Source organism: Colossoma macropomum, unplaced genomic scaffold, assembly GCF_904425465.1.
Source record: "Colossoma macropomum unplaced genomic scaffold, Colossoma_macropomum, whole genome shotgun sequence".
Taxonomy (NCBI): Eukaryota; Metazoa; Chordata; class Actinopteri; order Characiformes; family Serrasalmidae; genus Colossoma; species Colossoma macropomum.
The window spans coordinates 43,512,621-43,535,892 of record NW_023494795.1 but is presented as its reverse complement, the minus strand read 5'-3'; the positions used below and the strand labels follow the sequence as shown (position 1 = coordinate 43,535,892).

General features: G+C 39.9%; 1 protein-coding gene across 1 annotated transcript in view; it reads right to left on the bottom strand.

The window, feature by feature from the left end:
- The window catches only part of LOC118816003 (adhesion G-protein coupled receptor G2-like), a 31,151-nt gene extending 10,831 nt beyond the window's left edge, over positions 1 to 20,320 (bottom strand). The window contains exons 1-13 of the mRNA XM_036582479.1: positions 20,216 to 20,320; positions 15,521 to 15,608; positions 13,498 to 13,611; positions 13,340 to 13,402; positions 10,720 to 10,866; positions 10,234 to 10,266; positions 10,018 to 10,083; positions 7,463 to 7,610; positions 7,177 to 7,339; positions 3,733 to 3,867; positions 3,431 to 3,541; positions 495 to 534; positions 248 to 351 (exon numbers count right to left, since the gene is read on the bottom strand). Coding sequence (XP_036438372.1) covers positions 248 to 351; positions 495 to 534; positions 3,431 to 3,541; positions 3,733 to 3,867; positions 7,177 to 7,339; positions 7,463 to 7,610; positions 10,018 to 10,083; positions 10,234 to 10,266; positions 10,720 to 10,866; positions 13,340 to 13,402; positions 13,498 to 13,611; positions 15,521 to 15,608; positions 20,216 to 20,296 — 1,293 coding nt within the window. The 5' untranslated portion in view covers positions 20,297 to 20,320. The remainder of the gene's footprint in view (positions 1 to 247; positions 352 to 494; positions 535 to 3,430; positions 3,542 to 3,732; positions 3,868 to 7,176; positions 7,340 to 7,462; positions 7,611 to 10,017; positions 10,084 to 10,233; positions 10,267 to 10,719; positions 10,867 to 13,339; positions 13,403 to 13,497; positions 13,612 to 15,520; positions 15,609 to 20,215) is intronic.
- Between the last annotated feature and the right edge of the window lie 2,952 nt (positions 20,321 to 23,272).

Below are 23,272 nucleotides of genomic sequence, written 5' to 3'. Positions count from 1 at the left end.
ATCAAAAAGTCATTAGACAGAATTCAGTTCCAACCCTAGTTCATCATAAATAAGTCGTAAAAGTGCAATCAGATGAAGCAGGTGGGTGAAATGTGGTTTGCAGGGAGGTAGAACAGATCTCCACCTCTACGAAAATGAAGTACGTTATGAGCTGCTGATATACTGGAACGTGTTTTCAAACTATGGCTATTTTATTCAGGAGCAGGCTGGGTGATTACTGATGTAGGTGATCAATGGAGAATCTCACCGCCATCAACAGGGCAAAGAAGGTCAAATGTACACATCCACAGGTTACGCCATCATCAGTTTCAATGGTGAAGCACCCTTCAGTGGTCCAGTTCGGCTTTGCCCCTGGTGGCAGCAGAGTAAGTGGTCAGTTATTAAATTCACATGCAAAGTGTACCGAAACTGTTCACTTATTTAAAAAAAAAAATATATGTAAAAAAATATAGAAAACCACATTTGCTTGATATACAACACTGAAATGTGACAACCTTCTCCATCCCAAGAGTGACAGTGAAGAGTGAAGCCACTCTGCAGAGAAAAAAAGTGACAGATCTGTTTAGGTAATAGTATAATAGAAATAGAAATTATATAAATGTTATGAAGACAACACTCCTAAAGCTGTAGTTTGCAAATACAACCCCATTTCCAAAAAAGTTTGGACGCTATGCAGTACGTAAATAAAAACAGGATGCAATGATGTGTAAACCATGTAAACCATATTTTTAAAGGAAAATACTACAAAGACAACATATCAAATGTTGAAACTGAGAAATTTATTAATTTTTGAAAATATATGCCTATTTTGAATTTGATGCCAACAACATGTTCCAAAAAAGTTGGGACGGGGGCCTGTTTACCACTGTGTTTCATCACCTCTTCCTTTAACAACACTCTGTAAGTGTTTGGGAACTGAGGAGACACTGCTGTAGTTTTGAAAGTAAAATGTTTTCCTGTTCTTGTTTGATACAGAATTTCAGCTGCTCATCAGTTTAGGGTCTGCTTTTTGATTTCATAATGCACCAAATGTTATCAGTGGTGACAGATCTGGACTGCAGGCAGGTCAGTTTAGCACCCGGACTCTTTAAATATGGAGCCATGCTGTTGTAATACATGCAGAATGTGGTTTCACATTCACAGAATATGTGGTGACATTGTCTTAAAATAATCAAGATAATAATCTGAAAGCTGAAATAATCAAGGCCCTCCCTGAAAAAGACGTCGTCTGGATGGCAGCATATGTTGCCAAAACATGTATATATCGTTCAGCATTAATGGTGCCTTTACAGATGTGCCGGTCACCCATGCCATGTGCACTAATGCCCCCCTGTACCATCATGAATACTGGCTTTTGAACTGTGCACTGATAACAAGCTGAGTGGTCTTTAGCTTGGAGGACACAGTGTCCATGATTTCCAAAACCAATTTCAAATGTTGATTCGTCGGACCACAGGACACTTTTCCACTTCACCTCAGTCCATTTTAAATGAGCTCGGGCCCAGAGAAGGCAGTGGTGTTTCTTGCTCCTGTTTATGTACAGTTTCTTCTCTGCATTTTATAGTTTTAATTTGCATTTGTAGATGCAGTGATAAACTGTTTTCACAGACAGTGGTTTTCAGAAGTGTTTCTGAGCCCATGCAGTGATTTCCACTACAGAATCATGTCTGTTTTTAATGCAGTGCCACCTGAGGGCCCAAAGATCACGGCCAGCAAATACTGGTTTTTGGTCTTGTCCCTTACATACAGAGATATCTTATTCAAAAAACAATGAAATTTCTCAGTTTCAACATTTGATATACATTGTCTAATATTTTCAATGAAATATAGGGTTTAAATGATTTGCACATGATTGCATTTTGTTTTCATTTACATTTTGCACAGCGTCCCAACTTTTTTGGAAACGCAGTTGTAAATTCTTTAATATAGAGATTTTCTTTTTTGATCTACTTTTCTCTGTTAATGCGCTAATTTCTCAATGCTATTATTGCATTTATTATAATATGCAAGGAATGTAAAGAAAGCTCTGATTCCACATGCTGATCTGTTTTATTGACTGACATACATGCTCACCAACTACTCTGGGGGCACCATTTTCAGTTTGTTTTGGCAATACATTTTGGCAGTTTGGGTTTTTTACATTTTTAATTCAAGTGAGTTTAAGTCAAGAAAGCATGTTTGTTGGGGGAACAACCTAAGGTGGGGCACAAATTAACACAGACTCTTTACATAAATAAAAAAGGTCAAGCAGCGTGAGCTTCTGGCCACATTACTACATTTCCTATCCGCGGCCTCCCACCAAAATTCAGAGTGATTCATCAGCGTTTCAAAGAGGTCTGAGCCAAAGAGTGTTTTCAGGGCATGTAAGTCATTTTTTTCAGCACAAGTTTTTTTTCAGTTACTGAGCTGTTTGTGTGAATCTCAAAATCGAACCTTATATTACTCTAAAGACCATCTTGTTTCCTACAGCGCAACACTGTTTAGAAGCAGCTGACAAGCTCACAGCAAGTGTTAGCTGGGCTAAAGTACAGCCTCCATACTGCGGGGGTAGTTGTTACAACTAAGCCACCTTTAGTAAACAAAGACAAATAAAGTCAATTTTTTCTTATTGTTCCAGATGTTTCCCCCGATTTTTAAATGAAAGAGAGAAAACATCTGAAAACAGGCACTTTCTTCTGCTTTTTTAGTATCTTTCAGATGTTAGTATTTTGGTGTTAAATATGTATTTCGCTGCTGTCGGAAGAAAACCTAGTATCTCCATTTTTGTCGTTTTTCAGTTTTTGACATAATTTGAAAATACCTGTTGCCCTTTACATTGTTTCTAAATTTCATGATGAATTGATGGAAAGAAACAGTCCAGAATGAGTTGGAAAAAACTCTGGTTTCATTGACTTACATTAAAAGTAAAGTAGGTTTTTTCCTTCTCCTGTGAAGTTACTATTTTGGTTTTCTTCTAACAACAGCAATATCAATTAATTGATATTAACAGTTGGTAAAGCTGTAGTTAAATGTGTCATTGTTTGACACTGTCATTAGCACTACCAACTTTGGACACCAGAGGTCATCCTCCCCTGACTTCTGAGGCCATCACTCATTCCCCTCACCTGTTTCCTCTTTCACTGATTACCTCTCCTACAAATACCCCCCCCCCACCACCACCAGACCTCTCTCCTATGTGAAGCATTGCTGGATGGTTTTTGTCTAGCAATCCTTAGCTTTCTACTTTTTTTTTGGTCCTGAGCTTTTGAGCTGACTTTTTTAGGAATGAGTTCAGACTCTGATTGTGATAAAGAGGGATTATATTAGAATGTGCACCAATTTCAGAACATACTATAAACACATTGTGGATAAAAAGCTTATTACTGTCAGATGGATAGGCTACTTGTGTTGTGCTTTTGTGTTTATTATCAGATTAAAGTTTCTCAATTACCCTTTTAACATTCCTGAAGGTGAGGTTAATTGTGTCTGTCAGGTTGGCTATTTCTGCTCCCATATCAATGGAATAGACTTCATTATTCAGAACTGTGCTGTTCTTCTCATCCTGAGAGAGAGAGAGACAGAGAATCAGAGCTGCACTGACTGTCCTGATTGAGCAATAGTGTTGTGGATTAGCTGTTGTTATTAACTTTTATTGAGAGCACACTAAAAAGAAACCAAATCACATAAACATCACAGTAAATACACTATATACTACGTTAACGTTCTAATAATTGAAGCGGGGGCCATTTGTACCTTGGGGAATTCTGGGAATCGGAACACAGCTGTGAACAGTGCAGTTTTGCTTTGGTTGGCTGCTTTTTCGAAAGCCTCCTTTGGTACTGAGACCGCCCTGGGATACTTCTGCGTTTGGGTGGTATCTTGGATGATCTGCAAAGAGGGAAACATTTAAACTGCTAAATCAAAGGAAAACTTACTACACTGTCATGAATTCAGGATATTTAACGGTGCTGATGAGCATTTTATGGTGATTCATTTCATTATTACAAAATGTTAACATTTTCAAGATGCTCGCGTGAGCCTATCAGCACATCAGTTTTTCATAAAATTGTGTTTACATGCATGCAGGGGGATGTAACAGAATACAAGTATTGGGAATACGTATTCAGAATACAGAAATATCTGTATTCAGTCCAAGTTACATTGTGTAAAGGCAAAATTCAGAATACAGTTACTTTTCACATTTTTAGAAGAACACTTTTAGAACACTTTCCCACTAATTAAAAAAAATCATACAACATTCAAAAGTAATAATATAATATTTATGATATTTCTGAAGAAGAGGCCTACATCAAATTCTGAACCTGTCATTGATCCTACGAATGCTTTTTGACAGCTGTGATGTGACATCCAGGCAGCCTGCTACGCCACCTCTCACTGCTAGGAGGGGCCAGAGAGCCAGGACTGAGTAATTAGGGATGAGCGGTAGCAGCTGTGGGCACCCTGCTTAAGGGGTTCTCACACGCCGCTCGGTGCCCAGTCTTGAGTTCATGGTGCCACGAGCACGTTGCTGTGACTTGGCAGGTAATTTTGAGTTTTGAGTCTTTGCTTTTCTCTAGTTGTTCTCCAGTGTAAGTATAAATAAATGAAAAAACTCTTGAGTGTGTCTTACTCTCCGAGTTTAGGGAGAGGTGAGGGTGAGATAAAAGAAGGGAGTTTTTTGGTTTCAGTTTCAGGGAGCTCTTAGTCTGGGTCGTCCTTTTAAGGATCTAGTTAGCACAGCCATTATCCCCCTTCGGTGACACACTGTGTAGCACATTAGTCTGGCAATGCAGTGATCGAGGGATTTAATCCTCCACCATGACCAGTTACTTTGCTTGTTTACCGCATTTCTTTTTAATTCATTTTTCGTCTAGTTTATTGTCCCAGTTCTTAGCCCCTTTCGTTTCTTTTCCCTTTTCCCTACTCTTAGTTGCTGTGCACTTGAGACTGTTCTCTAGTGTCTGCCAGGTGGTTCACCCCATAGGGCTTCTGACCGCTAACTTAAGGGTCATGAATTTGATGCTCACTCAGGGCAAACCCGAAGGCTTGTCACACAGGATATACCAACTAAACAAACTGGGATTAGCCAGAAATGCTTTATAGATGGGCTGCAAAAAACAAAATTTAGGTTGATTTGCCAAGTGTTGAAAAAGCTGAGCTGAACCTGATGCTGAGACAGCAGTTTGGCTCTGTCTGTAAAGCAAAAGGATACTACTTTTTGTGTGGAAGGAACTGCCAATATTACAGCAAAGTGGATTTAACGTTTGGAGCTTATTGCTTTACTTTGTTCTTTATTTTTATGCTATTCTTTGAAAGCAGGGAACACACTGTGTTTGTGTGTCATGGTGAATATAAGAAGGCAAGGCAAGTTTATTTGTATAGCACCTTTCGTACTGCTGTCATTCAAAGTGCTTTACAGATGAGAAAATAGTCATTTAAAAAGTAAAGTAAGACAGAAAAAAACGTTAATGAAATGTTAAATAAAAACATGATTAAAACATGATTAAAACAGATTTAAAAGAAAATTATTCAATTAAAAATCAAATTTTAAATTAATGTTAAACACTAGGAGTGGCAATGGTAAAGCTTAATTACATTTTAGTAAAACACTTGTTTTTGTGTATTTTTGCAAGGGTCTTTGTTTTTTAAACTAAATCTCCTTCAATTATAGGTTTGATTTTTTTTTTTCTCATACAATCAAATTTCCAAAAGAGTTGGGATGCTGTACAAAATGTAAATAAAAACAATGCAATGATGTACAAATTATTAAACCCTATATTTAATTGCAATAGTACAATTTCTTTTTTTTTGTCCATTTTGAATTTGATGCCAACAACACATTTCAAAAAAGGGACAGGGGCATGTTTACCGCTGTGCTGCATCACTTACAACTCTTTTAACAACACTCTGTAAGTGTTTGGGAACTGAGGAGACCGACTGCTGTAGACGTCGTCTGGACGGCAGCATATGTTGCTCCAAAACCTGTATGTACTATTCAGCATTGATGGTGCCTTCACAGATGTGCGAGTCACACATGCCATGTGCACTAAGCACCTCCATTCCAACATCACGGATGCTGGCTTTTGAACTGTGTGCTGATAACAAGCCACATGGTCCCTCTTCTCTTTAGCTAGGAGGACGCAGGGTCCATGGTTTCCAAAAAGAATTTAAAATTTTCATTTGTGGGACACTTTGCCACTTCAGCTCAGTCAATGTTAAATGAGCTCGGGCCCAGAGAAGGCAGCAGCGTTTCTGGATCATGTTTATATATGGTTTCTTCTTTGCGTTTTACAGTTTTAACTTTCATTTGTGGATGTTTTCCACAGACAGTGGTTTTCAGAAGTGTTTCTGAGCCCATGCAGTGATTTCCACTACAGAATCATGTCTGTTTTTAATGCATTGCTGTCTGAGGGCCTGAGGATCACGATCATACAGTGTTGGTTTTTGGCCTTGTCCCTTGCATACAGAAATTTCTCCAGATTCTCGGAATCTTTTAATGATCTTATGTACCATAGATGATTAAGTCCCCAAGTTCTTTGCTATTTTATGTTAAACATCTGCCCATCTTTACTTCTGAAAGACTGTATAAAATGTTCTTTTATACAGAATTCTTGTTACTGAGCTGTTGCCTGTTAACTTAATTAGCTGTGAGCTGTTCCCCCAGGTGTTTTTTTTAGCGTCTTTTGTTGCCCCTGTCCCAACTTTTTTGAAATGTGTCGTTGGCATCAAATTCAAAATGGGCAAATATTTTTCAAAAGACAATCAAATTTCTCACTTTCAACAATTGATATGTTGTTTTTGTACTGTTTTCAATTAAATATAGTGTTTAAATGATTTGCACATCATTACATTTTGTTTTATTTACATTTTGCACAGCGTCCGAACCTTTTTGGAAACAGGTTGTATTTTCAATGTGAGATCGAAGCAAAATCGTTGTCGCCATCCCACTTACGATAGTCTGTTTGTTTATTTTAGGATCAAGTGAAGCAGAGAAAGCAGATAACATCAAAGCAATTTATTCATTTTTACAGTTTCATTAATCTGCTAATGTACTAAAAAATCTTGCACATATTCCAAAGTGTGTGTGATATCCTGAACCACAGACACCTGCATGATAAACAGCAGGCAGCTAACGGCAGACTCGGGAAAAATGAATGTTCTTCCTCGTCATGTTTCTGAAAGCCACTGTTTACTTACGCTGAGGTTTGTTACTTCAGAGTAGATGAATGAGGCAGGTTCCGGCTTCTTCGGATCTTCAGGTTTCACAAAAACACCCTGCACGTCTCCCACGGTCACGGACGCTGTCGTCTTGTTTCCCATCAGTTCCAGAACACTGGAGGTTAAGTTCTTCATCACTTCACTTTATGATGGAGAGAAGAGCACAAAGAAGGTGTGGGAGAGAAAGAAAACTATTGTTGTGATAACTGATAAGATTGTCCCAAAATACTGAAGTTTGTATTACTTATATTTGACATTTTCTTACGCCTTATCTGTTTTATCTGCGCTTCCACCAGAGAATTCCACTTTGGGTAGTGTAATCTGTACTTCTGGTTTTTGTACAGGACTCCCACATTTTGAACAGTATGATGATTGATTTATGAACTCAATTATATCTTCATTAGAGGTGGTATCTGCAAATAAAATGAACACAAATAAAGTGCCTTGTGTTGCTACCGAGTATAACATAGGGAATTTTGACACGAAACAAGTATCTGCAAAAGGGCAGCTTGACAGGAGAGGGCAAAAACATTCTTTCTTTTTGATAGAAGTGAAATCAGTCTGTTTGTAACAATCGCTGTGGGGAACCTATTTGTAGCCGTGAGATTTTCACCAGCTAATGGAAACCGTGAGCTACAAGACTGAATCTGTCAGTATGGTTTCAACTTTGTTTTCAAAATAATTTGCTCCCCACCATTCCTCCTATATAATTACACATTTACGGTAAGGTATGTGGACACCTGACCATCACACCTAGATGTCCTTGTTGGACATCCCATTCCAAAACCATAAGCATTAATATGGTGTTGCCCCCCTTTGCAGCTGTAACAGCCTCCACTCTTCTGGGAAGCTTTGCACAGATGTTGGAGAGAGTCTGTGGGAATTTGTGCCCATTCAGTCAAAAGAGCATTTGTGTGGTCAGGCACTGATTTTGAGTGAGAGGGCCTGGCTCACAATTAACGTTCCAGTTCATCCCAAAGGTGGTCAGTAGGGTTGAGGTCAGGGCTCTGTGAGGCCACGAGTTCCTCCACACCAAACTCGTCAAACCAGGAAAGGCTCTTCCCCAAACTGCTTCCACAAAGCTGCGTAAAATGTCTTTGTGTGCTTTTACATTAACATCACCTTCCGCTGGAACCAAGGGGCCCAAACTATGAGTGATGTACTTTGCGGGTAATAGAACAATTTTGTTGTGATTTTACTAACATATGTTTTACTATTAAAATAGTAATTAACTACTGGATGCACCTGATCTTTTAGTCTCACGCTTCCCGGTTCTCATTCAGACTCTCATTCTGTTATGGACTCCACTTCCCAGAATCCCTCAGTTTGTCGCATGACTCCACCAACCAATCACAAGCCAACCAGCAGATCTCAGTCACCTGAATATTGATCACCATCACCCGTGTTTCCATGTATATAAGCCTGTCTGTCTTTGCGAGGTGTGGCCTCTGACCTGTTGGTGCAGACCGAGCTGTTCTTTGTTTGATCGCTGTCCCGTTTATGACTTTGCTTTGTTTTCTCGTCACTGATTCGTTACTCGGATTTGTCCTTTTTGTCTTAGTCTACCTGTGTGTTTGCTTTTTGGTTACGACCCTCGCTTGTTTATCCGGTTTGTTATCGTCTTTGCCCATCTATTGTGTTTTGTTGATCTGGCTGCTGACCCAGGGGGAATTCCACAAAGCAGGACTTCTCAGTTTAGCTAGATAACTTAAGCTTAAAGTCAAGCCTGTCCAGTAGCAAAAGAGCTGAGGGACATTCTCATTGGACAGTCCTCATCTTTGGGTTCAAGTTATCTAGCTAACTCAGAAACCCTGCTTTGTGGAATACCCCCTGCTGCTTTTGTCACAATACATACATTTTCACAATCTAATGTCTTTTTTTTTAATGTCTCCTTGATGGCGCCATTGCTGTGTCTGATCTACTCGTACCAGCGCAACACACACTAAGATGCCACCACCACGTCAGTGTGACTGCAGTGCTGAAAATGATCCACCACGCAAATAGTACCTGCTCTGTGGGTGTCCTGACCACTGAAGAACAGGGTAACAAAGTATCAGAGAAACAGATGGACTACAGTCTGTAACTGTAGAACTACAGAGTGAAACTATTTGGTCAGTGGAGCTGATAAAATGGTCATTTTATCAAAATTGCTCAGAATAAAATCTCTTTTCATTAACTTCCATTAACACTTTGACCTGTAAAGCTGCCATTTTGGAGATACATGTATGTGTGTTCTGGGGTCCAAAAGTCTGAGACTGCTAGTGAAAATGCTCCTATTTTGGATTCCTTTCTTATTTAATCCAAAAAGTTTCCTTGCAAATTAAATGATCTGCGTAACACTTTGAGTCAAAAGTAGAATCTCTGAAATTTGAACATGAATTTCAGAGTTTCTAATGGCAGCGTGCACTCGAGCTGGAATGACCTCTACAGGTTTGTGTAAAAGCCTCTGATCAGCAGATCAGATTCACCTGAGAGTCATCTGATCCAGTTTCACTGGAAGAGATCAGACTAAAAACACTCTGACCTTTCAGTACAGAGACCGTAATGGTCAGTGGCCCAAATTAGCTTCATTTTGCTTTAAGAAGTGGCCTAGAAATCGTACAGAATCTTCAATCTTTATTCTTTCCTCATTGCAATTTAAGTAAGTTTGATAAAATTCTAAAACTTTGTTGTTTATTTCTTGCATTAAATCAAAAGTTTCAACACGGTCTGAGACTTTTGGACCCAAATGTATAGACAGCAGTGTTCAGGACATGTGATCAAACTGCCCGTTAATTCTGCCAAACAGGCCAAAAAATGTAAATAGATGAACATTCTTACCGTTGCATGGTTTGTACTTGGCATTATCACAAGTTGAATTTGGATTCAGGCAGATAATCGTACATTCTGCAAACACAGTTAGTTATATGTGCTTGATATTTGGCCACATGACAACAAACCAACATGTTTTTAGTCCTGAGAACAATTAAGATTTAATGTCAATATTCAACATATTTTAGTGTTGATAATCATGAACATTGGCTGAAATTTCCGTACCTTCATTTGGAGAAACTGGATGTCTTGTCCAGTCTTGATTGGTGGGAGGTGAAAAAAAGAGAACACCCTCTTAAAAATCTACTGTTATGATAGTGTTTATTATATTTTCTTCATGTTGTCTTCACCAAGAAAAAAGAGTAATTTCTTCAACAACTTGGTGAGGACAACAGTAAGGAGAAATTATATTTGTTAGGATTCTGTGAGAGAAGGCGCCAAATTAGAGCGTACTGACCAACAGAAACAGAAGAACAGAGTCATTTTTTAAGAGTATTTTTGGAACGGTTTAATGCACAGTTACGCTGTTTTTCATTACTGAACACATGATTGTGCAGTGTCTCGTTTGATAAGCAGAGCAGAGAATATGCAGCATTGTGGGTTTATTATAACTGATTGAGGCCAGTACGTCTTTAGTGCACTGCAGCTTTATGTGAACACTTTAAACTGTGTATTTCAAACTTTATAATTATGAAAATATTCTTAACCTACCTTCAATCCACTGTGGCCAGCTGCTGTTACATTTACCACTGACAAAGCAAATCGGTACTCTGGGTCTGGTCTTCCCTCTGGTTATTTTGAGTTCATATATGTTGTTTGTTTTTAATAACCACACACCAGTTTGTACATATGTATTGTCTATCAGGGAGATAATGACAAATAGGTTAGTTCATGTTCAGCTACCTCATGATTACAGGGTATAATAATAATAATAAGAAGAAGAAGAACAAAAACAATAACATTTTATTATAGTGGGACATTCCAAGCTTCCCTCAGACAAACTACAGGGGAATAATCTAAAAAAACCTCTGCTATAAAGGATTAACCAGAAGATTTGTCCACAACATGACCTCCTCCTCTATGCTGTCCTGAAGACCTTGCCAAAGGACAGTGTTTATGTTGATTTGCGAGGATAATTTTTCCCTGAACTTATAAAAGAGCAGAAAAGCCACCATCTCTGAACTCACTTATGTGTGAGTCAGTGAGTGGTTCTGAGGTGGGACTAGTTTTCCAGAGGGAGGAATTTCTGTTATTTCACTTCCAGTGCAGTGATGTGGGTGGAGTTTTTACAGGCACTGCCTGATCACTGTGGAAACCACAGAGCAAGCCAAAGTACTTTGGTACTTTACTTTGTTGGTTCATTCGCCCTGAGGTCAGTCAGGGCGGTTTACTGTTAAAGGAGCAACATCAGACTGTAATGAGTTAACGGGGAAATAGAGCGGAAGTCAACTGGCGGAAGTATTGACCTCTTAATATCGTAGCGTGGTGCCCACAGGAGAAGCTCAGAGACGCGGCTTTATTAAACTCAGAAAAGCGCTCAGAAAAGGGAACAACACAGTTACGAGGCTAGGCTAGCTCTCGCTGTCAGCCTGGGCTCTCCTAAAGTCCCCATAATGAAAAGGCTTAATTAAAGCTACAGAACAGAATGACTAAACTAAAACTAAACTCTATAATCTTTATTGTGATCTTACAACCAACTAAATGAAAACTCTTCTGGGTGAGTGGTCGGGAGGCACCATGAGCACAAAATGTTTTGATCTCATGAGCTCTTTAATGACTGAGGCTAAATGATTCATTTAACGAAATAATATGAAAACGCTTGTTTGTTTCTGATGAACACATGAGAATAGAAGTAAGTATCAGCATCACTGATGTTCATTGGCCCAAAAAGCAGCAGCTCTGACCCCCAACTTTTAGCAACCAATAGCGGACCACTCTGAGTTTCGCACCGCCCAGTTGGAGCTATAGCCCGCCTATTTAAACTATAGCCCGCCCATTTGAAGTCACACCCCACCCATTTGAAGGTCTTCCAGCATGCAGTAATACCTTACTCGTTTTCTCTGCCATTTGCACTGACGCAGTAAAGAAGCAGCAGGTAAATATGCTTAAGTGAGGATCATGGATTTAGAAATGTGATCAGTGTGGTATTTATTTGAGTTTCAGGTGTAAGTTTTTTAAATAAATTTGATTGTGCTTGTACCTTCGACTCAGCTCATTAAAAAGCTTTGCTCCGGCTCTTGAGTGGCGCAACCGTCTAAGCATTATGGGAGGCCTTTGGGCTCAAAACATGTCTAAACATGCACGTTAACACATTAATAAAATTTTGCACCTTAACACGTAAAATTTAGTTGTGATACTGTGTTTTTAAGGCCTCAAAACTGGACACACATGCATATTCATAATAGGAATTACTTCACACATTACCACCAATATAAAACCTAAAGCCTATGAGTCCGTAGCCCCTTTGTTTCATTTGGATTATTTATGATATAGTGAGCTGAGCGCTTAGCTATGGCTACAGTGAGCCGACCTTATCAGACAGGGGAAAATGACTCAAGAGTAACATCCCCTTTAAGAGAAGCCAATAAACAATAAACTTAAACTTTTAGAAGGAGTGAACCAGGAGGAATCAGAGGAAACATGTTTTGTAAGATGGCTTTGCGTAACTTTCTTATGAACTGCAGTCGTAGTTTTAGGGATTGCACAAGACTCGCTCACACTTTAAACTGCTCGACCTGTGTAATTCCACCAAAATACATTGTTAAGAATATATTTTAAAAATAAATTAAAAGCTGTATTTTATTAAACTCAGAAAAGCGCTCAGAAAAGGGAACAACACAGTTACGAGGCTAGGCTAGCTCTCGCTGTCAGCCTGGGCTCTCCTAAAGTCCCCATAATGAAAAGGCTTAATTAAAGCTACAGAACAGAATGACTAAACTAAAACTAAACTCCATAATCTTTATTGTGATCTTACAACCAACTAAATGAAAACTCTTCTGGGTGAGTGGTCATTTCAGTGTAATTTAGTCAGACTGTCTTGGCACTTTCAACATCATTTTACTCAAAATAACACAGAACCGTGGAGTTCGTACCACACACTGACGTGGTTAATATCTAGAACCGGTTTGGCATGTCTGAGTAATTTAGTTAAACTGTCTCCAAACTATTATCTGGTACATTCCAGTGTGTACCCCACTAGCGTGGTAAAGAAGTGGAACCGAAGGGACTGTAAACCAAGTTATTACAAGTCTTGGGGGTAACAGAAAAGATGTGAAAAAGAGAGAAAAGGTGAAGTTCCCCATGTTCTCCAATGGGTTTAGGCCAAACTTACTGTTGTTTTCAGATGTGTTAAACGATAAAACGCAGGTTACATTACTGAGTGGTGGTAAATTTGCTGAAAGACAGAAACCAGAAGTGTCATTTCACTCGTACTGGTCACTACATTGCTGTAAGTTACATTTAAATGAATTAAGCTCTAGCACGACTTACCAGAGTAATTCAGACAAGACCTGGTTGTGTTTGGCATCTGTATTAGTTTAGTATAGTTACCATCAATCAAGACAATTCTGTGGCATTTTGTTGAGTCCAGGAGTGTAGAAAGATCTACAAAGAGAAAACACAGTTTAGATGAACGTTTCTGTTGACACTGTTATCTAAATAATCTTTCATGTATTTTCTCTAACTGACGAGCAGGGGTGTCCAGTCTTATCTGTAGAGGGCCAATGTGGCTGCAGGTTTTCACTCCAACACAGCAGGAGGTCACCTGATGAAATGTTTGACCGACCGATTAAACAAGTGGAGTCAGGTGAGCTCCAGCTTGTTTGGAGTGAAAACCTGCGGCCACACCGGCCCTTTGCGGATAAGATTGGACACCCCTGCTGTAGTTAGTGTCATGTAGATAGTGTTGGGGCAGTTGTGGGCTGGAGGTTAGGGAACCAGCCCTGTGACCGGAAGGTTGCCGGTTTGATCCCCTGAGCCTACAGTATGTGACTGAAGTAACCTTGAGCAAGACACTTAACGCCCAACTGCTCCCCGGGTGCTGTGGACAGGGCTGCCCACCGCTCCGGACAAGTGTGCTCACTGCCCCCTAGTGTGTGTGTGTTCACTAGTGTGTATGTGGTGTTTCACTGCATGGATGGGTTAAATGCGGAGGTGAAATTTCCCCGTTGTGGGACTAATAAGGGTCACTTAATCATCATGTGGGAAACATTTAAGTCAGATCATACATAAATCTCTACAAATGAAGCATTTTTTATACTCGAAAAGGTAAGATGGTGAACAAGGTGATGCTGGGTTACTACAATTTATTGAAAAATATATGCCCGTTTTGAATTTGATGTCAACAACACATTCCAAAAAAGTTGGGACAGGGGCAGCAAAAGGCTGGTAAAGTTGTGTAATGCTAAAAAAAACACCTGGTGGTTAATTGGCAACAGGTCAGTAACATGCCTGGGTATTACATTTTTAAAAAATGGAAAAAGTAAATACTCATTCAGAGGATCCACTGATAAATATGCTAAAACAAGGGGTCCATTTCTGGATCATGTTAAAGAACATATAAGAACTCGGTTCGGTTCTTTTACAGTGTTTTCACACATAGTTCATTTTAAAAGAACCGAACCGAGTTCTGTTAAATTGAACCTGGAAGGGAACCAACTGCAAATGACATCAGTTCGTTTTGCGTTCACAATGTAAGTGAACTATAAAGAGGACTCAGTCTTCTTTCTGGTCCTTTGGGATCTCAGACCACTTCTTGTTCAGACCACAACTCTGTTAGAACTCCGACCCCTTTCACAGCACTGTCTGTGCGCGCAATGTTCGCAAAATGGGCAGTGCTCTCTGATAAATCCGACCTATCAGGTGACGAGAAGAGCCACCAGACCCGCCTGCTGCTCTCCTGTTGGCCGCGCTGAAACAGTTGGCCGAAGTCCATCGCGCAAAATTGGAAACACGGCCCTGCGGGTCTGCCGCGGTGGGCTCCGGCGCGGTGGGCTCCGTGTTCGGCTGTGCTCCTCACTGAAGCTTTTCATTCATTCAGCGTTCAGAGTGAAAGCAGCTGAAAACTGCGCTGCGTGCCCAGCTCGAGCCTTTAACACGGTTAAATCACGCGAGCTCTCGCATCTGATCGCTTTAGTAAGTCAGCGCTGCTGTCTGTCTCAGACCACGGACAGACTTTAGAACCGTATAAATGACCCTTGGTCTGTTTACCTGCTGAAGTGCTGAAGACTGGCTGTGTGTACGGTCAGCCTCGAGCTCTTCACCATAAAGCACAGCTGAAGCGGACTGGGGCCGTTTTGTTTTCACAATGCACAAATTAATCAAACCACAAAACGAACTACAAACCTCGAGAGGTGGTCTCAGTTCGGTTCGTTTTTGGGGCCGTTTAGGGGGGTCTGAGTTCGTTTGGCGTGTTCACATATGCAAAAGAAACCATGACTCAGCGGTCTGAGTCCACTTCAGACACTGAAACGGCCCAAGTGTGAAAACGCCCATATACTCCCGTATAGCTCACCCAGTGTAGACATTCCTAAGATCACAGCCAGAACCACCACTGAGCCGCCCGGTCCGAACTTCACACCAGCCGTCCACTTCATCTTCAGCTGAGGAAGGAACAGCGTAATCAGCAGAGATTTTATTTAAAGGGCTCGAATCACACAAGGCGGACTTTCACTCACATTTTCTAAGCAAAGGAGTTTGAAGTAGCATGTAAACATTACAGTTTCAAAAGTTTCCGGTAAAATACACGTGTGTTTACTTTTTCCTGTGACTCATTCGAATCCTGTTACTGATTTTTATAAGAATTGCATTTTTTGCATTACTCTCTATTACATGTCTCTAATAGAGAGATATGAATAATACATTACATACATTAATGGAGCTACATAAATTTCCTCTGTATACAGTATGTATGCAGAAGTGCGGGCACCCCTGTTCAAATTCCATGTTGTTGTTGATTTTCTAAGCGTAAATAAGTGACACATCCTCTACAGAGAACTGGATATTTTACTATGCAATTACTGTTTGCTGAAGATATTGGAAAAAATAAAACATTAAATATGACCTGTGCAAAAGTTATGGCACATTTCATATTGTGTGTTTTATTTTCTTCCAACATCTTAAACCCAGCAAATCAATAGAAATGGTGCACTAAAATTTGAAAAGTGTCATATTTAAGTGTGTCTCTGTAGTGAATTAACTCAGCTTAAACTCAGTTTCACTTAGAAAACCAACAAAACGTGAAATTTGACCAGATGGTGTTTAAACTTTTGCATACGACTGGAGATGATCTGTTCCTGTCCTTGAGTGTAATTTGGAAGATGAACGCTTTTTTCTTAGACACACCCGTCATAAAAGTGGCAACAGAACATATTTCGCCGCTGTCCAAAAAAAAAGTTCTCCATTTTTTTGATTTTCATTTTTCTACATCCTTTGAGCACCAGCTGCCCTTTACATTGGGTGAAAATTTTGAAATAAACGGACCAATAGAAACGTTCCAAATTGCTTGGAATTAAACCTCTTTACTTTGACTTACATTAAAAGTAAAGACCGTTTTTGCCCTCTACTGTAAACTTACTGTTTTTGAGATACTTGTTTTTCTTTGGACAGCAACAATTTGCAAAATCAATGAACGGACAATTGTAAGCAAATTGATACTGAAAGGAGCTGAGTATCTTTTTCAAAAATAAGCTTGATTTAATTCTAATAATTATTTTTATTGTTATTCTTGAATGAGTCTTTTTTAAATGTTGTTTCTTTTTGAATAGAAATATTGAAACAATGCTCATTTATGTGTGTTTTGCATTGCGTAATTGAAGCATGTGTAGCTGTTTTACACAGTCATGGACATTTGCATTGTATTTGCCTGGACGGCTGTGAAGCGTCTGTGGCTTTGCTTAGCAAAACACAAGATATTAGATACGGTCAAGAGGACCTCTGTTTAAAAAATAAACAGGAGTAAAGAAGAAACCCTGTTTATGTGTTGGTGGTATTTATTACTAACTCCCATAAACGGGTGTCTCATATGTCTGTATAAAAAGGGATATCAATCAGATGTTTGCTTTGAAGGAGAAAATCCCTTTGATGCTGAGCAGCTTATTTGCAAAATACATTCATTTTGGCAAAATACAGTGTTTTCTCCCTGTTTGTTGAACTTAAGAGAACTTATTATTTTTTTATTTGTATAAAATTAAATATGTCAGGATTATTGGCATTCCTAGAAATGCTTATGAGCAAAATGTAAGTGCTGTATCTTCATACACCCTATTTAAAGGGTAATTCTGTATAGTGCAGTCGTTGAGATGTAAACAGTCATTAAAGATGGTTTTCCACTGCATGGTACCGGCTCGACTCGACTCGACTTGACTGGACTCGCCTTTTTTGGTTTTCCATTCTGCGAATCTGGTACCTGGTTCTTTATTGATATCACCTCCATTGAGGCTCCGAACAAGCTGAGCTGATAACAAATTGTAATGTGGAAAAACTGCAAACTGCTGATTGGTTGGAGAGAATCGTCACTATCACCCCAAACATGTGCTAACGTTAGATACCAGGTTAGCGTAGCCTCTTATGTCGCCTTTGAGCGTCAGAATTGTCTCGTCGTCTGAACTCTGATGTAGTTTTTCCCAAACTCTCCTGTTTTGTTCGGTGGTTTGATGTGAAATGGTTCATTGTAGAGAAACTTACCAGCTCAGGTTTCTTTACAGTGGTGGTTAATTATCTATTACCATGCGAAAGATCATAGGATACACAAATGACTAGATTGTTAACCTCCATAAATCAGGCAGTGGCGATAAAAATAGCATTGCATAACATCAGCATTCATGCAGGGCTGAAAATATCCTTGTCCACTTCCTGCTTCGTGGAAGAGGATACAAGTGTCTTCTCCCTCTCAACCCCAGAAGTACTTTTAGATAATTGTTAGATAATTACAGGAGGTGCAACTTGGGGTCACCAAGTCTCCCAAAAATACAATTACACAGCAACTGTGTAAATTTATGTTAAGAATAGCCAAAAAGGCTTTTAGAATCTGATTCTATGGTCAGAGCTTTTTGGCAGTGAACGCTAGAGGGCGGTTATGCAGAAAAGAAGCCATTCCCCATGGTGAAGTATGGTGGTGGGTCTGACCTAAACCCCAGTGTAAACCTGTGAATTGAGCTGAAGAAGAGATTCTATCAATGAGGCCTCTAAAGCATCTTGAGAGATTTGTATGGACTAATGGTGTCAGCATATGCATTTAAGGCAGGGCCGCATAAAACATGGTAGGAACACAATTACATATTACATGATTATATATTCTGTTTGATTTACTAAAGTTGGATTAGCATTTATTTAGCATTTATTTATTATTCTCTACTTTTTAAAACCAGGTGTAAATTAGTGGCAGTTCGAAAAGGTGCAGTGGTTGGTTTCACGCAACTTGGAGGACGCTTGTGTTTTCCTTTGCCCTCTTAGCAATGGGGGTATCATGATTGGGGGAGTCCTAACTAGTGGGTGGAATTGGATTTGACTAAATGGGGAAGTAGACAGCGAAACAGGCAACGTAGTATAAAATCTGATCACTGGAGCCGTTACTGAGACACGTGGAGGTCCCAGGTGTAAACGGCTCCAGTGATCAGATTTTATACTACGTTTACTACGTCGGTAAAAAAATATTTTAATTTTCTATTAATATTAGCTCGTTTCACATTGCACTGCACTACAGTAATAAAACATAGTCGTTCTCTGGCCCACAGAGTTGTTCAGATTTTTTAATATGTCCCCTTCAGTGGTTGACTATGACACCCCTGGGCTGCTACGAACTTTTAGACCACATGAACCGCTAATGCGACTTGTACACAAATGGTAGAAGAGATGATGGAGCTCATTCAAAGATGCGCCAGTACGCTTTAGCGTTCACGCTGTAAATGTTTTGTGGCGAAATGCGTCCCTGACCAACCCTAAAGAAGATTAGAGTGACCGGATCACAGCATGTCTCCAAGACGCACTGAACCCCGTTCACACCTGCACACCTGTCCACTTATGATCAGATCACCCAGGACAACTGTTAATGCCAAGTGAACGGGGACTTCGGTGCACTGCATCCCCCAAACTGGACGTGCTAGACCCATCACAGCCACATCTGACAGAACTGGCGTGCGTTGTTGTGGCGGAGCAGTGTGAATGCAGTGATAGTAAAGATGAGCAGAATCATTTGTGGGTAAAATGACTTTGGTTTTTGTCCGAATGATCTCACACTGAACATATGAGGGAAATTAAATGTTTCACTAAAGCCAAATTATTAAGAGATTAAAATAATCATTTGCATAGGGACGTTCGCTTACAGCTTACAATTGATGGCTGCTGCAATTATGTAAATTATATTCCGACAGTCCTTTACTGAAGAGAGCATAGAGACTCATAGTATCAATAGAAGAAATGTAGAAGTGTATAGATTTTCATCATACAATTTCCGAAAAAGTGTTGACAAATGAAGAATAAATAAATAACTAAATAAATATTTATGCCGTTTATTTATTTTTCAGTAAATGAAGGTGTTAGACTATGAACTGTACTTAAGTCTGTTATTTCTCCTACAACCCCAAAACAGCACAGGAGCCACTTAAACAAAGAGCTTTATGTTGTATTTATAGAAAATGATACCTTTAAATACACTATACGTCTAAAGGTCTGTAGACTCAGCGTTTCCTCTGAAATGAAGGTGTTAATAGTGAGTTTGTGCTGCAGTAACAACCTCTACTCTTCTGGAAAGGCTTCTAGATGTTGGAACATTGCTGTGAGGATTTGATTGAGTATTAGTGAGGTCAGGTACTGATGTTGGATGGTCAGTTCTGGGTCACTGCAACTCATCCCAAAGGTATTGGATGGAGCTCCATCACTCCAGAGAACACAGTTCCACTGCTCCACAGCCCAATGCTGGGGGGGCTTTACACCCATTAACCAAAGTTTGGCGTTAGGCACGGTGACCTTAGGCTCGCTGCTCCAGAGCGTCCCGTAATATTAGTCAATGCTTTTCTATAGAGATTATACATGGGTGACCTCAAAGTAGCTGAATTCACTTATTAAAAGGAATATCTGGGTATTTTTGGAGAAACGCTGTGTGTTTGTTAGATTTAAGTTGCACAAAAAAGACCAAACAGACTCAACTTTTGCTCGTTTTTTGAGTTACTCCTGTTAACTGAGCTGAAAAATACTTAAACGTGTGTCTTACCTGGTCAGATGAAGTTGGTCTGCTCAGTGATGCGAGTAGATTTGGACTGTATCTGCTGTAACAGATGCTGTCTGTGATCATTTACAATGTTTGAGGTGACTTAGTACATAATTTGCATGACGTGGCATTTCATCCATAGCCAACAAGCTCATTCTCTCAGGCATCATTTGTCTATGATGTCTCAGATGCAAATGTTACAGAGGAGCTGTTGTTTCATTGGCTCAGAGGATTCATCGCATATGAACGTTTACCTTTCCTGAAGACCTGCTGGCTTTATTACGTGGCTTTATTGATTGTAATGCCAGTTAGCAGTGAGAGCACAGAGATACAAGCCGAACAGTCAGTGTCAGAACTGTGAGTGTGAAATAATTTCATTATTAATGGAAGGAAACAGAGAGGAACAGTGGTCAAAACGCAAAGGCTGACCACACCAGCACTTAGGACAAGACGCCCGGCACAAAACTACAGCCTAAGACTTCATTCACAGGACACTTTTGTCCAAGATGACATAATAACCCCAAACAAACATTATGCACCTTTAAAATGAACAGTGGTTTCAGGAACACCTGGATTTCATCCTCTATGATTTTCACCAACTCTAGTCTGTTTTAAGTAATAAGCCACGTGAAGCACCTGTATTAAAGTGGACTGTCCTTTCCCAGAGTCAGAGAGGTCATTAGGTACAAGTTATTCATTTTTCAGCATCAGGAAAAAACAGGAAAACATATTTGAAAATTACACAGAAGCATCTAAATCTACTCTCAGCTGTTTGAATGTTTAGTGTGTCCACTCTCTCCCTTTATTCCAGCTTCCACTCTGTTCAGGAGACTCACTTTCAGCTCCTCAAAGAATCTGCAGACACACCTCCAAAGTTCAGTCTTAGAAGCTGGTTGATCATTTTCTGAAGTAATCAAACACATTCAGTGGTGTTGACGTCTGGACTCTGGGGTGGTCAGTCCATCGTTCAGCTTCTTTGTTTGATGTGTCCGTCTCCTTTTCTCAGTGAGGTTCTTCTTGACAGCTACACATCCTTTCAGACCTACAGCGCTGAGTCGTCTTCTCACAGTGGAAGGATGGACAGAAACGCCTGTGGATGTTTTCAGATCTGATCAGCTTGATTTTCTCCTCTCTCTCAGAGATGAAAGCTTTAAGTGCTGTTTATCTGATGGGGGCAGTTTTGGGGGCTACCAGGTCTTCCAGGTGGTTGTTAGGAGCCTCATTTTCTCTGGAGCTTCTAATCAGTTTTTGAACCAAATGTTTTGAAAACTCCTGTGTTTCTTTTTTATTTTTTCCTTCCTATACAAGAGGATTATTGTATATCTAATAATCTCACGGTTATCAATAATAATCAATAATGTGCTTAATGGCTGTTTGACTGTAAATTAAATAAATGATAGGTGTTCTCTGACGTTGCACAGTGAGCGTACCTAAACTGAGTTTCTAATTTTTTTTTGGGCTCACAGATTTGTATTAAATTCAGACATGCTATTTTCACAAATCAGTCACTTGTGCAGTAGTGCTTTGTTTGAGGTGCTACACAGTTATTTTTAGTCTGTTTAAGACCTGCGGTGATGCATGCATTTTGTTTTGTTTGCAAATCAACACTGATGCTCCACGAACATGACAGCCTAATAATTGTGTGTTCTCCCCACAGGTGAACATGCGGTTTTATCAGGAACATCTCTTGCTTAGAGGCCAAAAAAATGATTTTCATATACCCACTAGATTTTTCCTAACATACATCCATCACACAGGAAGATTCCTATCTAACAAAACTTAGAGAACGAGAACAGTAACCTCACACCAAATGGAATCCATCATACAAGATGGTGGTGATAGGAACGAGGGGTCACCATGACTACAGCACAAATATAGACATTTTATTTACTATCCAGAACCACCAGTGAACCTACACGAGTCTTCTGAGTTTATATGGAATGTTGATGATGGAAAATAGTGGAAAATCTGAAATAATAAGTTTTCTTTGGGGACTATTTTGCCTCACAGCGCCCTGCATGTATCCCTCCACCATGAATGGAGTTTAAGTTCTCTAAACTATCATAAAACAGTGTCTCAGTCATCAGGCAGTGAATTCATAACCATTTCATGTAGGAACTTTCTGTGAGGGAGCTTTTAGAGGTGGACGTCTGGTTCCTATCACCACCACTGTGAACAGCTCTGACTCAGTAAGTTTCTCTAGAACAGAGCGTTTCAAAATTGGTGAAATTCCCTCTTAGTCTATAATAAACTTGCTTTTGTGGTTTCTGACACTGTATGACACACTGTTATCTACATACTGCTAGCTATGGGACGCACTTCAGTGTATGTTTACGTGCAGATATTTGTGGAATTCCCCTGTAAATAGGGTGTATGAAGATACAGCACTTACATTTTGCTCATAAGCATTTATAAGAATGCCAACAATTCTGATATATTTGATTTTATACAAATAAAATGGGGTCTAAGCATCCATTACTTGTTAGCAACGTTAGGCCCAATAGCTCCAGTGCTAAAACTAAAGAAGCAAACTTCAGATGCCGAACAGTGTATTTGGGCTGAGGGGAAAACTGTTAAAGTTTGATTGTTGAACTGTCACTTTTTTAGGACTGATAAATTAAATGAAGCTAAATGAAAACTCTGCACTGCTGTGACCCTTCATTCAGAATAGTGGTTCTGGGTTTGGTCCTGCTTTTGCTGCTGCACATTTACATAAGGCTTCTGGGAATCCAGGCAGTGCCGGACTACAAGGGCAAAGTCAACATCTCATTGGCCACAGACGCCTCCCTCCCAACTGAACTCAACTCATACTGTGCCCGCTTTGAGAGGAACCAAGCTCAACTGAGCAGTGAAGCCTCAGGTCCCTCTGCAGAAGAGACACTGTCTACAGATGAGTGAGCACACGCAAAGCCGCCAGACCCGATGGCATCCCAAGGGTTCTGAGAGCCTGTGCCAGCCTGCTGGCAGCCACTTTCACAGATATCTTTGACCTATCCCTGGCAAAGTCTCTTGTCCATCATACCCTTACCAAAGAAACCCAGCATCACATGCCCCAGTGGC